We start from the raw sequence: 13,841 nt of genomic DNA, 5'->3' as shown, positions 1-13,841 counted from the left end.
AATAATATGATTTGTCTTGGTTGTCAACTATATATATATATATATATATATTTATTTATTTATTTATTTATTTAATTTTTTTAGTGTTTTTTTTTTTTTTTTACTTTACAATATTGTATTGGTTTTGGCATACATTGACATGAATCCGCCAAGGGGGTACATGTGTTCCCCATTCTGAACCCCCCTCCCACCTCCTTCCCCATCTCATCCTGCACTGTCATCCAGTGCACCAGCCCTAAGCACCCTGTATCATGCATCGAACCTGGACTGGTGATTCATTTCACATATGATAATATACATGTTTCAATACCATTCTCCCAAATCATCCCACCCTCGCCCTCTCCCACAGAGTCCTAAAGACTGTTCTATACATCTGTGTCTCTTGCTGTCTCACCTATAGGGTTACCAGTTACCATCTTTCTAATTTCCATATATATGCGTTAGGCTACTGTATTGGTGTTTTTCTTTCTGGCTTACTTCACTCTGAATAATAGGCTCCAGTTTCATCCACCTCATTAGAACTGATTCAAATGTATTCTTTTTAATGGCTGAGTAATACTCTTGTGTATATGTACCACAGCTTTCTTATCCATTCGTCTGCTGATGGACATCTAGGTTGCTTCCATGTCTTGGCTATTATAAACAGTACTGAGATGAACAGTGGGGTACACGTGTCTCTTTCAGTTCTGGTTTCCTCAGTGTGTATGCCCAGCAGTGGGATTGCTGGGTATTATGCCAGTTCTATTTCCAGTTTAAGGAATCTTCATAGTGGCTGTACCAGTTTGCATTCCCACCAACAGTGTAAGAGGGTTCCCTTTTCTCCACACCCTCTCCAGCATTTATTGCTTGTAGACTTTTGGATAGCAGCCATTCTGACTGGCAAGAAAGGATACCTCATTGTGGTTTTGATTTGCATTTCTTTGATAATGTGATGTTGAACATCTTTCATGTGTTTGTTAGCCATCTGTGTGTCTTCTTTGCGGAAATGTCTGTTTAGTTCTTTGGCCTAATTTTTGATTATGTCATGTATTTTCCTGGAGTTGAGCTGAAAAAGTTGTTTGTATATTTTTGTGATTAATTCTCTGTCAGTTGCTTCATTTGCTATTATTTTCTCCCATTCTGAAGGCTGTCTTTTGACCTTGCTTATAGTTTCCTTTGTTTGAAGAAGCTTTTAATTCTACATTAGGATTTTTTTTATTTTTTTAATTTAAATTTATTTATTTTAATTGGAGGCATTTGTTTTGCCATACATCAACATGAATCTGCCACAGGTGAACACGTTTCCCCATCCTGAACCCCCCTCCTACCTCCCTCCTCATACCGAAGCTTTTAATTTTAATTAGGTCCCATTTATTCATTTTTGCTTTTATTTCTAATATTCTGGGAGGTGTGTCATAGAGGATCCTGCTGTGATTTACATAGGAAAGTGCTTTGCCTATGTTTTCCTCTAGGAGTTTAATAGTTTCTGGTCTTAAATTTAGATCTTTAATCCACTTTGAGTTTATTTTTGTGTGTGGTGTTAGAAAGTTTTCTAGTTTCATTCTTTTACAAGTGGTTGACCAGATTTCCCAGCACCACTTGTTAAAGAGATTGTCTTTTCTCGATTTCATATTCTTGCCTCCTTTGTCAAAGATAAGGTGTCCATAAGTGCGTGGATTTATCTCTGGGCTTTCTGTTGTGTTCCATTGATCTACATTTCTGTCTTTTTGTCGGTACCATACTGTCTTGATGAATGTGGCTTTGTAGTAGAGCCTGAAGTCAGGCAGGTTGATTTCTCCAATTCCTCCAGATCCATTCTTCTTTCTCAGATTGCTTTGGCTATTCAAGGGTTTTTTCCCATGCAAATGGTGAAATTATTTGTTCTAGCTCTGTGAAAAATACCGTTGGTAGCTTGATAGGGGTCGCATTGAATCTATAGATTACTTTGGGTAGTATACTCATTTTCACTATATTGATTCTTCCAATCCATGAACATGGTATATTTCTCCATCTATTTGTGTTCTCTTTGATTTCTCTCACCAGTGTTTTATAGTTTTCTGTATATAGGTCTTTAGTTTCTTTAGGTAGATATATTCCTAAGTATTTTATTCTTTTCATTGCAATGGTGAATGGAATTGTTTCCTTAATTTCTTTTTCTACTTTCTCATTATTAGTGTGTAGGACTGAAAGAATTTCTGTGTGTTGATTTTATATCCTGCAACTTTACTATATTCATTGATTAGCTCTAGCAATTTTCTGGTGGAATCTTTTTTCTTTTTTTTTTCAACGGTAGTAAAGTTTGTTGTTTTTTATTTTTTTTTAATTTTAATTAGAGGCTATTTACTTTACAATATTGTATTGGTTTGCCATTCATCAACATGAATCTGCCATGTGTGTACACGTGGTGGAGTCTTTAGGGTTTTCTATGTAGAGGATCATGTCATCTGCAAACAGTGAGAGTTTTATTTCTTCTTTTCCAATTTGGATTCCTTTCATTTCTTTTTCTGCTCTGATTGCTGTAGCCAAAACTTCCAAAACTATGTTGACTATTAGTGGTGAGAGTGGGCACCTTTATCTTGTTCCTGACTTTAGGGAAAATGCTTTCAATTTTTCACCATTGAGGATAATGTTTGTTGTGGGTTTGTCATATATAGCTTTTATTATGTTGAGGTATGTTCCTTCTATTCCTGCTTTCTGGAGGGTTTTTAATCATAAATGTATATTGAATTTTGTCAAAGGCTTTTTTTGCATCTATTGAGATAATCATATGGCTTTTATTTTTCAATTTGTTAACGTGGTGTATTATATTGATTGATTTGTGGATATTGAAGAATTCTTGCATCCCTTGGGATAAGGCCCACTTGGTCATGGTGTATGATCTTTTTAATGTGTTGTTGTATTCTGATTGCTAGAATTTTGTTGAGGATTTTTGCATCTATGTTCATCAGTGATATTGGCCTGTAGTTTTCTTTTTTTGTAGCATCTTTGTCAGGTTTTGGTATTAGGGTGATGGTGGTCTCATAGAATGAGTTTGGAAGTTTAACTTTCTCTGCAATTTTCTGGAAGAGTTTGAGGAGGATAGGTGTTAGCTCTTCTCTAAATTTTTGGTAGAATTCAGCTGTGAAGCCATCTGGACCTGGGCTTTTGTTTGCTGGAAGATTTCTGATTACAGCTTCAATTTCCGTGCTTGTGATGGGTCTGTTAAGATTTTCTATTTCTTCCTGATTCCATTTTGGAAAGTTGTACTTTTCTAAGAATTTGTCCATTTCTTCCACGTTGTCCATTTTGTTGGCATATAATTGCTGATAGTAGTCTCTTATGATCCTTTGTATTTCTGTGTTGTCTGTTGTGATTTCCCCATTTTCATTTCTAATTTTATTGATTTGATATGTCCTCCTTTGTTTCTTGATGAGTCTGGCTAATGGTTTGTTAATTTTATTTATCCTCTCAAAGAACCAGCTTTTGGCTTTGTTGATTTTTGCTATGGTCTCTTTTGTTTCTTTTGCATTTATTTCTGCCCTAATTTTTAAGATTTCTTTCCTTCTACTAACCCTGGGTTTCTTCATTTCTTCCTTTTCTAGTTGCTTTAGGTGTAGAGTTAGGTTATTTATTTGACTTTTTTCTTGTTTCTTGAGGTATGCCTGTATTGCTATGAACCTTCCCCTTAGCACTATTTTACAGTGTCCCACAGGTTTGGGGCTATTGTGTTTTCATTTTCATTCTTTTCTATGCATATTTTAATTTCTTTTTTGATTTCTTCTGTGATATTTTGGTTATTCAGCAGAGTGTTCATGATTCTTTCAGGAAGACAAATGAAAATATCTGTCATATGAGTTTTTAAAATTAATTTTTTTAATAGGAGGATAATTGCTTTACAATGTTGTGCTGCCTTACAACAACAGGAATCAGACGTAACTATATGTATCCCTCCCACCCCTTCATCCCACCCCCCTAGGGTATCACTATTTTGAGAAGCAATTATTCTTAATACATCTGTGATGAACCACCAGAAGAATGGGATTTCCAAACATTTCTACTCTAAAGTTAGGATAATTTTGAAGTAGGAAACAGTATATACTGTCTGAATATCAAGCTGATGAAAAAACTTAAAGACAGTTACTAAAATTTGCATAGAGAAGCTGATTCAAAATAAAAGGGAAATCTGAGGAAATAAATAGAAGTAATTTTTATTCTACAAAGATCAAAGCATTGCAATATCTGCTTCCAAGTTTTTGAGTCATGTGATTGAGAAAACATTCATTTCCTTCATGTAACTGACAATTTTATACCTGGCATCCCCAAATAGAATCTCTTCAGAGACTTCTTTATGTCTTTGTTCCTCAGACTGTAGATGAAGGGATTCAGCATGGGCATGACCACAGTGTACATCACTGAGGCTGTTGCACTTGTGTGTGAGCTGTGTGTAACAGCAGGGCTAAGGTACACTCCTAAGACTGTACAATAAAATAAGGAGACAACTGAGAGGTGAGATGCACAGGTGGAAAATGCTTTATACTTCCCCTGAGCTGATGAGATTCCATTTATGGAGGAAACTATTTTAAAGTAAGAGTAGATTATGCCAGCAAAAGGACCACCACCAAAGAGAGCAGTTGAAAAATAGATCACTATGTTATTGAGAAAAGTGTCAGAACAAGAAAGTTGTATCACCTGGTTGAGTTCACAGAAAAAGTGGTGGATTTCCAAGTCTGAACAGAAGGACAATCGCAACACCATCAAACTGTGTAACAAGGAATACATGATATTCATTATCCAGGACAGAAGCACCAGCAGTCCACAGAGCTGGGGGCTCATGATGACCATGTACTGCAGGGGTTGGCAAATGGCCATGTACCGATCATAGGCCATCACAGCCAGGAGAATGTCATCTAATCCTGCAAAGAATATGTAAAAATACATCTGTGTGACACAAGCTTCATAGGTGATAACTTTGCTATGTGTCTGGATGTTCCACAGCATCTTTGGGATGGTGGTGGAGGTGAAACAGACATCTACAAAGGACAGGTTGGAGAGGAAGAAGTACATGGGGGTGTGGAGGTGGGAGTCTGAGCTGACAAGCAGGATGATAAGCAGATTTCCAAACAGAGTGATCAGGTACATGGAGAGGAAAATCGCAAATATGAGGGGCTGCAGTTCCGATTCCTCTGAAAATTCCAGAAGAAGAAATTTTGAAATTTGTGTATTGTTCTCCAGTTCCATATGGCAAATGTGACTATTGGGAGAAAAAAAGAGCAACATGATTAGTTTTCACTTAAATGGGCATACCTGAAATAGCTGAAATACTATAATTTCCATTTTGCAGGCAAGAAATTAATGTTAATATGTTGCATATATATGAATTTTTCTTGACGATATACCTCATTTCAAGTCTGACTAGAATTTTTATTGTCCCATTCTCAGTAAATTTACAAGGGTTTCGATCCCTGGGTCAGGAAGATCCCCTGGCAAAGGGGATGCCTACCGACTCCAGTATTCTTGCCTGGAGAATTCCATGGACAGAGGATCCTGGCAGGCTACAGTTCATGGGATCACAAAGAATCAGACACGACTGAGCTACTAACACTTTCACTTTACAGTTTTAATGAGAAACTCTTTCATGCCTTTGAGAAACATGTATTGAGAGCCAACATGTCCCAAGCACAAAGAAGGATGCAGAAAAACAAGTCTCCACATTCCAAGAATGGAGATAGATGATATTAAAATAAAGAAATTTATATTTTAAAAAATATGTCAGAAGGTGACAGATGTTATGAAGAAAATAAAACCAGATATAAAGGAGAGAGTAGTAATAGGAGTTATTTTGCACTGAGTGTTCAGGCAAGGTCTGCAAACAAAGGGTTGTTTGAAGAGACATCAAGAAAGACAGCAAAGCATCTAGTGTGATACCAGGAGAAGTGTGTTCCTGGAAGAGGGAGCTGCCACTACAAAGGATCGGAGGAAGATGCTGGTTCCACGTGTTCAAATGCCAACAAGGAAGCCAGTAAGGCAAAGGAATAGCAAGAGGCAGAGTGATTAGAGATGGCGTCAGGGAAGCTAAGGAAATACATGGTCTCCCTGCTACAGCTGAGAATCCCTCCTTCCATGTTGTTCCCAGCACTTCAGAAATTTAGTTGCAAAGGCACCGTGTGAATTGAAGGAGATCTTCTTCTTAGTACCACCTGTTCACTGAGTTCTGGCCTCTCACCTTATTATGTCACTTTAATATATGACCGGGTGCTTCTGCTTTAAGAACTGCTCTCACTCCGCAAGGCACAGACACACCGTAGCTTCCTGGACTGTGTTACTGTCATGATTTTCTCATCCAGAACCACCTTCCTTAGGTCATCAGTGGTGACAACTCAAGCTGGTCGGATCAGATTAAGTTTCTTCTAAAGAATTTTTAAAAGGTACCTAGAAATTCCACTTCATAAATTTCCAAGGAAGCAATAAACTTGAGGTTCCTTTCTGTTTGGGCCTGATGCAAATAGCCAACTCATTGGAAAAGACCCTGATACTCGGAAAGATTGAGAGCATAAGGAAAAGGGGGCAAAAGAGGATGAAATGGTTGGATGGCATCACTGATTCAATGGACATGAATTGGGGCAAACTCCAAGAGATGTTGAGGGACAAGGACGCCTGGCATGATGGAGTCACAAAGAATCAGAGACAAGTTGTTAACTGAGCAATGACAACCACCACCCAGTACTTAAAGAAATATAAAAAGTATTAGAGACAGATGGATAAAATGAAGGGAAAAGATCTAATGAGCTCCAGTGTCCCTGAGAAAATGTGACTAATAAAAATTTTCTTTGTTTGGGAACATTGCAAATTCAGCTACATATCCTTAATGCCCAGGTAAATTTATAAAGAAAAATATTTTTTGCCAATGACAGAAACAGTAATACATATGTAATGTGAAAAAACATACAGATTTAATACCCCAAATAACCAAAGGGAGTAAACTAAGAAATCAAAATGGAAACATGGAAAATGGAAATTTTCTGGTGTGTTATATTAACCAATAGAAGATTTGTTTGTCCTGAGTGTTTTTCATATTATTTTACAAATTATATTTCTGTGATCTGATACTGAATGAAGAAAGACCTGTCTATTTTCTTATGGGAGATATTTTATTTATTATTCTTGTGCCTAATTTTTTCTTTAATAAATCCAGTGGGCACAATTTAATTCTTGTTCTGGTCTTTGTCCAACATGCAAAGATCTTTCCATACCATACTTATAAAGCCTTATAAATGAAAATCCATTGTTATTCTGGATAAATGTATTTGCATAATTTAAACCTGAGGACACTATATTGTAGTCTGTGCTGTGTTGTGCTGTGCTGTGCTGCGCTTAGTTGCTGAGTTGTATCTGACTCTTTGCAACCCCATGGACTGTAACTCACCAGACTCCTCTGTCCATTGGGACTCTTCAGACAAGAATACCAGAGTGGGTTGCCATGCCATCCTCCAAGGGATCTTCCTAACCCAGGAATCAAAGCCAGGTCTCCTGCATTGCAGGTAAATTTTTTACTGTCTGAGCCACCAGGGAAGCCATTTTAGTCTACTGTACTGCAACTCTGTCACTATAATGCAATATTAATAGAGACTTCAATTGCATTGTTCACTCATTTTTTCCAAAGATATGTGAATATATGTACATTTATTTTAAAATGCACTTAAGAAAGTTAGAAATTATGGAATAAAAAGAATAGCAAAAAACAGTGAAAATAAAGGGTGATTTTGCATAATTGTATTAAATAAAACTGAGTGGAACATCAAAACTGAAACATGATATATAATAACAGTCATTGGACAATTATAACATTAAGTAATAATTAAGAAAAGACTTTGACTCAGGAGAATATAACATATAATTTACCCAGAAATTTTGGCACATAGCAGATGCTTTGCTACTATTTGTTGAATGATTAGGAATTAGGTCCCCTTAGATATGAACACTATCCTATAGGAGCACTATATTTCAATTTGGTTGGAAAAGTCCAGATTGTTGAATAAAACTTGGCATAAATTGCTGACTACCTGGAAGAAAATGAAGTGGTTCCTTATATAGCACATCTTTTATTCATTTATTTTTTAAATGAAAGTTTCCATTTAATTTCTTAGAATAAAAATTTAGTGCACAAATACCGTTTTAAAAAGGGAAACACGTGTATTCCTATGGCAGATTCATGTTGATGTATGGCATAACCAACACAATATTGTAAAGTAATTAATCTGCAAAAAAAAGGAGGGGGGGACCAAAGATCCCCAAAATAGTCTACTTTAGATGAACATATAAAAAACTACACATAAAATCAATAGGTGGGAAGACTATCATAATTAAGGTGACAAAATCAGAAGTAAGGAGAAAGATTTAACTCTATGAAACTTAACATTTTTATGGTTAAAACACCCAACCAAAAGTGAATTGCAGAACCAATAATTTGTCAGCATCATTGAAAATGCAGCTAACTGTTGAGAAATAGGTATAAAATATATAGATGTATGATAATAAAAATTGACATGCTGATCAAATATATGAATCTTTACTGAAAGTGACTGATAGTTTAAAAATCACCAGGAAGTCTCATTCACTACCCTTAGCCTGGTGAAAACACTTATTGTAGATTGAGGTTGAAACTTCTAAACAGATATCACAGACATAAGGGGAGTTCTGTAATTTTACTAGCAAAAATGTGATGTGGAGAACATTTTGGAAACTACCTGTGACAGCTCTTGATTGTGGAAGCACGAATATTCTTTAACTCAGAGTTCCTCCACCTTTGCACTACTGGACATTCTCTGGCAGACCATTCTCTGTGGTGGGCTCTGCCCTGTATACTGTAGGATGTTTAGAAGCATCTTTGCCCATCATCTACCATTCATCAGTGTGATAGTAAAAAATGTCTACTCACATTGCTAAGTGTCCCCTGGAGGACATAATTACCCTTGGCTGGGAAGCAGTTTTAAATTAACAAACTCCACATATTTTCATAATAATTTATAGCATACCTGCAAGTTGCTAAGAGACAGCAGATATGATAATTTCTCATCACAAGAAATAAACTGGAACTATGTGTGGTGGCAGATGTTAACTAGATGTACTGTGGTGATCATTTAGTGATATAAACAAATACTGAATCAACATGCTGAATGCATGTAACTCATATGTTATTATGTGTCAGAAAAAGGAAGTGAAAGAAAGTGAAAGTCTCTCAGTTGTGTCTGATTCTTTGAGACCCCATGAACAGACAGTAGCCCACCAGGCTACTCTGTCCATGGAATTCTCCAGGCAAGAATACTGAGTGGATTGCCATATCCTTCTCCAGGGGATTTTCCCTTCCTAGGGATGGAACTCTGGTCTCCTGCATTGCAGGCAGATTCATTACCAACTGAGCCACAGTGTCAAATTACCCAAATTCTTTCTTAAAAGTGATGAAGAGGATGCTATATTTGACAGATTTGACTGACAGATTTGACTGAAAAAATGTATGAATGCTTATACAATCCCCACAGATATATCTATACATATATAAAAGAACTAAATGATGTTCAGTTTTTTGTTTAAAAAAATTCATGTTGATGTATGGCAAAACTAATATAATATTGTAAAGTAATTAACATCCAATTAAAATAAATAAATTTATATTTAAAAAGAAACTAAAAAGCTATTCTTTCTTTCAAAGAATTAAATTTTAAAAAGGAATAATAGTACCCTGACACCACTATGTAAAATAAAAGTTACAGAGATATTTTTCAGTAGAGAAACACTCAATGCCTAACAAATCCACACATATATTCAGCCTCACTGGTAATAAAATAATTGAAAAGTAAACCTCTTGACATACATCTTTTCACCTATGTAACTACGTTGTTTTTTTTTTTTTCTTATGTGAATACCCACCGTGAAAAAAGATACTGTAATATGTAGGTTTCATTCACATATATTGCAAGGGTATATTTGCAAACAGTCTTCAGTTTAGATCTTTCTCCTCCATGTGAAAACAGAATCTAATATATCCTGTCTTACAATAAAGAGAAATGTCCTTACCTAATTGTCTGACAGGAGTGGTCCTGTTAATCAATAAGATTCCTGGGCTCATGTTCTACTTTTACTGGTAGCAGTTTAGGCCTTCCATTCCTTCTTCTATTGGGCTTCCACTAGCATGATTTAATTGTTAAAAGTGACACTCATGTTTCCAAGCACAATGTTTACTTGCAAAGCCAGCAAACAGCCATAATGATCTCTGACCTCTGGGCTATGCTAGATTGGTCCTCAGGTGACCTCAGGTACACATTCCTGGCTTCCCTCCTCTCTGATCCTCTCCCGAAGTATCTGTGGCGCTCTCAGACTCACCTGCTTGGAAACTCTGCATGGAAGTTTTCCCTGTGAAGATAAAAATCCCCCACCCCCTAAATAATTGGTGATGGAGACCAAAGTTTGTCCCTAAACAAGACAACAGCATTGGTCTCTCAGCCAGATTTAGGACCGTATAAGCAAAGACCATGTACTATCCAACCACAGTGGCATAGGCTGAGAAACTGCAGCAGAAGAGATATTTATAGCTTCCTGTGTCAGCTCATTAAGCATGTTTCTTCTTGCCACTCCAACCTCTATATACATGATTTTCCTGGGAGATATTGGTCTGGACAGAATGGAATTTTTTCCTGCTGATTCTCTGTTCCTAAGAGACTGCATTATAAGTTAGGTGATTTCAATTTTTATCACTCCTTCTCATTTAACTCTTCTGCTTCCAAAAGGCTAAGCCTCCCAGAACCTCATTACATCCCTGAGTTCAAATTTTCTCATATTGGCATATGTCTTGACTAGGTCCTTAGGGTCTTGATTGCTTTGATTAGTGGTTGCAATACAACCCCTGAAATATCTGAGAATTAATTTTTCTCTCTTCAAAATGGGGGCTAACTCCACTTCTTTAATGTAAAACTTGAATATTAAAATCTTTGGTTTCAAGAAAGTTTTATAAAGGCAATAAGGATTTCCTACTGATAGTAAGATCTGTCATTTACCCCTCATTATAAAACATTAAAATTATCAAAGATATATTTAGATGTTGTTCTGTAACACTAGTTTAGAACATTACAGGGACTGTCAAGTTTCATCTTGACAACTGTGTGTTCTATGAGTTAGAATGTATAAAAACTCCATTCAACACTGCAGAAATGGTACTGAGGGATTTAATGTTCTGCTTAAAGGTATAAACGAAGTAAGGGATGGAATCTTGGTTGGAATTGGTCAAGATACTTTCAGTTCTCAAACTCTGGGCAGTGATTCTCAATCAGAGATGATTTTGTCCCTGGGGATATTTGACAATGCCTAAAAGATGCTATTAATCCCCAGTATACAGCAGGATAGCACACTGTACCTTTCCTGCCTCAAATGCCAAAAGTGAGAATGTGTGTGTGTTTAGTTGCTCAGTTGTGTCTGACTCTTTGCGATGTCATGGACTATAGCCAGCCAGGCTCGTCTGTCGGTGGGATTTCCCAGGTAAGAATATTGGAGTTGATTGCCATTTCCTTCTCCAGGGGATTTTCTCCACCCAGGGATCAAAGGGTCACCTGCATTGCAGGCGGATTCCATACCATCTGAATCACCAGGGAAGCCTGTAAGAAAGTAAGGAAATCTATCTTTAGACCAGAACTTCTATAGGTTCTTTGTGCATACAAATTACCAAGGTTTGTGGTTCAAATGCACATAGTGACTCATCAGGTCTCTAGAGGGCCCAGGGACTGCCTTTGCAGCAAAATCTTATGTGTTGAAGCTGCAGGTCTTATTCTGTGGACCACAGTTTGGATATCATTGCAGTGGTCCTGTGTTAGAGTCAAGTACACATAGCTTTAGTCTTCTCCATGAAGGGTCTTTTATGTACAAATTTTGAAAGAATCATTTTCACTCACTTCGTAAGTGATAATAATTGTGTCCAGATCTAAATATTATAGCTCTTGAGTGACATCAAATAAAATATATATTAAAAACACTTTAGGTCCTCCCTGGTGGCCCAGTGGCTAACCCGACACATGGAGCCAGGAATCAATCCCTAATTGGGGAACTAGATCCCATATGCTACTTAGAGTTCTCAGACCATATCTAAAAAAGATCCTGCATGCCTCAACTAAGACATGCCATGGCCGAATAATTTTTAAAAAGGGAAAAAAAGAAGATTTTAGGGTAGGCAGCATCAGGGATTCCAAAAGATTTCATATCCTAAACCAAAGAACTTTGGAATATATTTGTTACATAACAAGGTAATTGAGACAGTAGTTGGGATAAAATTACTAGTCATATATTTAAGATAAGAAGATTATCCCAGATTATCTACCTTGAAAATGAAAGTAGCTCAGTCTTGTCTGACTCTTTGTAACCAATTCCCCAGGCCAGAATTCTGGAGTCGGTAGCCTTTCCCTTCTCCAGGGGATCTTCCCAACCCAGGGATCAAACCCAGGTCTCCTACATTGCAGGCAGGTCCTTTGCCAACTGAGCTATCAGGGATGTAAATACAATGATCCTCTAAATGTGGAAGACAGAGGAAAAATTGGGGTCAGAGATTTGAAGATGCTGTGCTGCTGGCACTGCAGATGGAGGAAGGATCATAAGCCAGTGTGTGAAGATGTCCCCTGGAAACTGGAATAGAAGGAATTCATCCTCACCTGGAACATCTTAACAGATCCAAACGCTCCAGATGTCTTGATTTAAGCCCATTAAAAACCTATTTTAGGCTTCTGACCTCTAGAGGTTTAAGATAGAATGTTTTTTAAGTCAGTCTGTTAATTTCTTACAGCAGTAGGAGGCATCTAATACAGATACTTAACCAAGAAAATATTGTTGCCAGGAAATGAGTTTAAGCTTCTCAAATCACTCACCCTTGGCATGTCATTCTATATTGAAATCCCTTTTCAATAAAAGAAATTAGAGTTAATTTGGAGATATTCAATACCATTACCTGGTATAGAGAATTTCTTGTTATATAATGTAAATGTGGTTATGACTTCAAAGGCTTTGGGAATTTAAGGTAGTAAAAAAGTAATCCCTTATTCAAATTAAAATGATATATTCTACTTTAAATCTTCTAGGTTATGTTTATTCAAATGTCATACCCTTCAATCTCTCTCAGGTTTTCTTTCAATGTGGTAGATGAGATGATGAATGAGTCTATGTATATATGCATATGTGTGAGTCAGTTTAGTTGAAAGAACGGTATATACAAATGCACACACATACATACATTCACATACTAACTATTATTGAACGCTTTCTTTGGACTCATCAAAATAAATCAATATATACCTAACATTCATTTATTCCTTATAGCATGCACCTGAATTAAGGTTTACTATTAAGCTTGTGCACATTTTGAACTCTAAAAAATGAACCATGTAGTGTGTACTGCTAATTTTTGAAATTTAACAAATTGTATAGTTTAAAACTTGCAGTGTAATGTGTGTAATTATACTTCAGTGAATTACTTAGAATTTAAAACTGCTGGTTTTGCATGATTCAAGGTAGTAAATAAATCCCATGTAGTTGATTCACACCTAAAACTGGGAGATATCTCTTCTACCAAGGAAGAAAACAAAGTGTCCTATATGGATATAAGAATAGTCAAATTAAAGCAGTTAACATTTGATAAACCAATTTTTTCTGTAAATTAAAGACTAACCTATAAAGGTCCATCTAGTCAAAGCTATGTTTTTTCCAGTATCCATGGATGGATGTGAGAGTGAACCATAAGGAAAGGTGAACCACAAAGAAAGTTGAACCATAAAGAATGCCAAAGAATTGGTGCTTTCAAACTGGTGCTGGGGAAAATTCTTGAGAGTCACTTGGAGTGCAAGGAGATCAAACCA

The 13,841-nt window shown here is 36.6% G+C and overlaps 1 protein-coding gene across 1 annotated transcript; it reads right to left on the bottom strand.

Moving 5' to 3' along the window:
- On the bottom strand, positions 4,246–5,196 carry LOC102184987 (olfactory receptor-like protein OLF4). The gene has a single exon (XM_005701323.2). The coding sequence runs from the start codon at positions 5,194–5,196 to the stop codon at positions 4,246–4,248; it is 951 nt and encodes a 316-aa protein (XP_005701380.2).

The sequence above is a fragment of the Capra hircus genome, chromosome 7 (genome assembly GCF_001704415.2).
Source record: "Capra hircus breed San Clemente chromosome 7, ASM170441v1, whole genome shotgun sequence".
Classification (NCBI taxonomy): Eukaryota; Metazoa; Chordata; class Mammalia; order Artiodactyla; family Bovidae; genus Capra; species Capra hircus.
The sequence above is the reverse complement of the archived record's forward strand: the minus strand, read 5'-3'. Positions and strand labels throughout refer to the sequence as shown.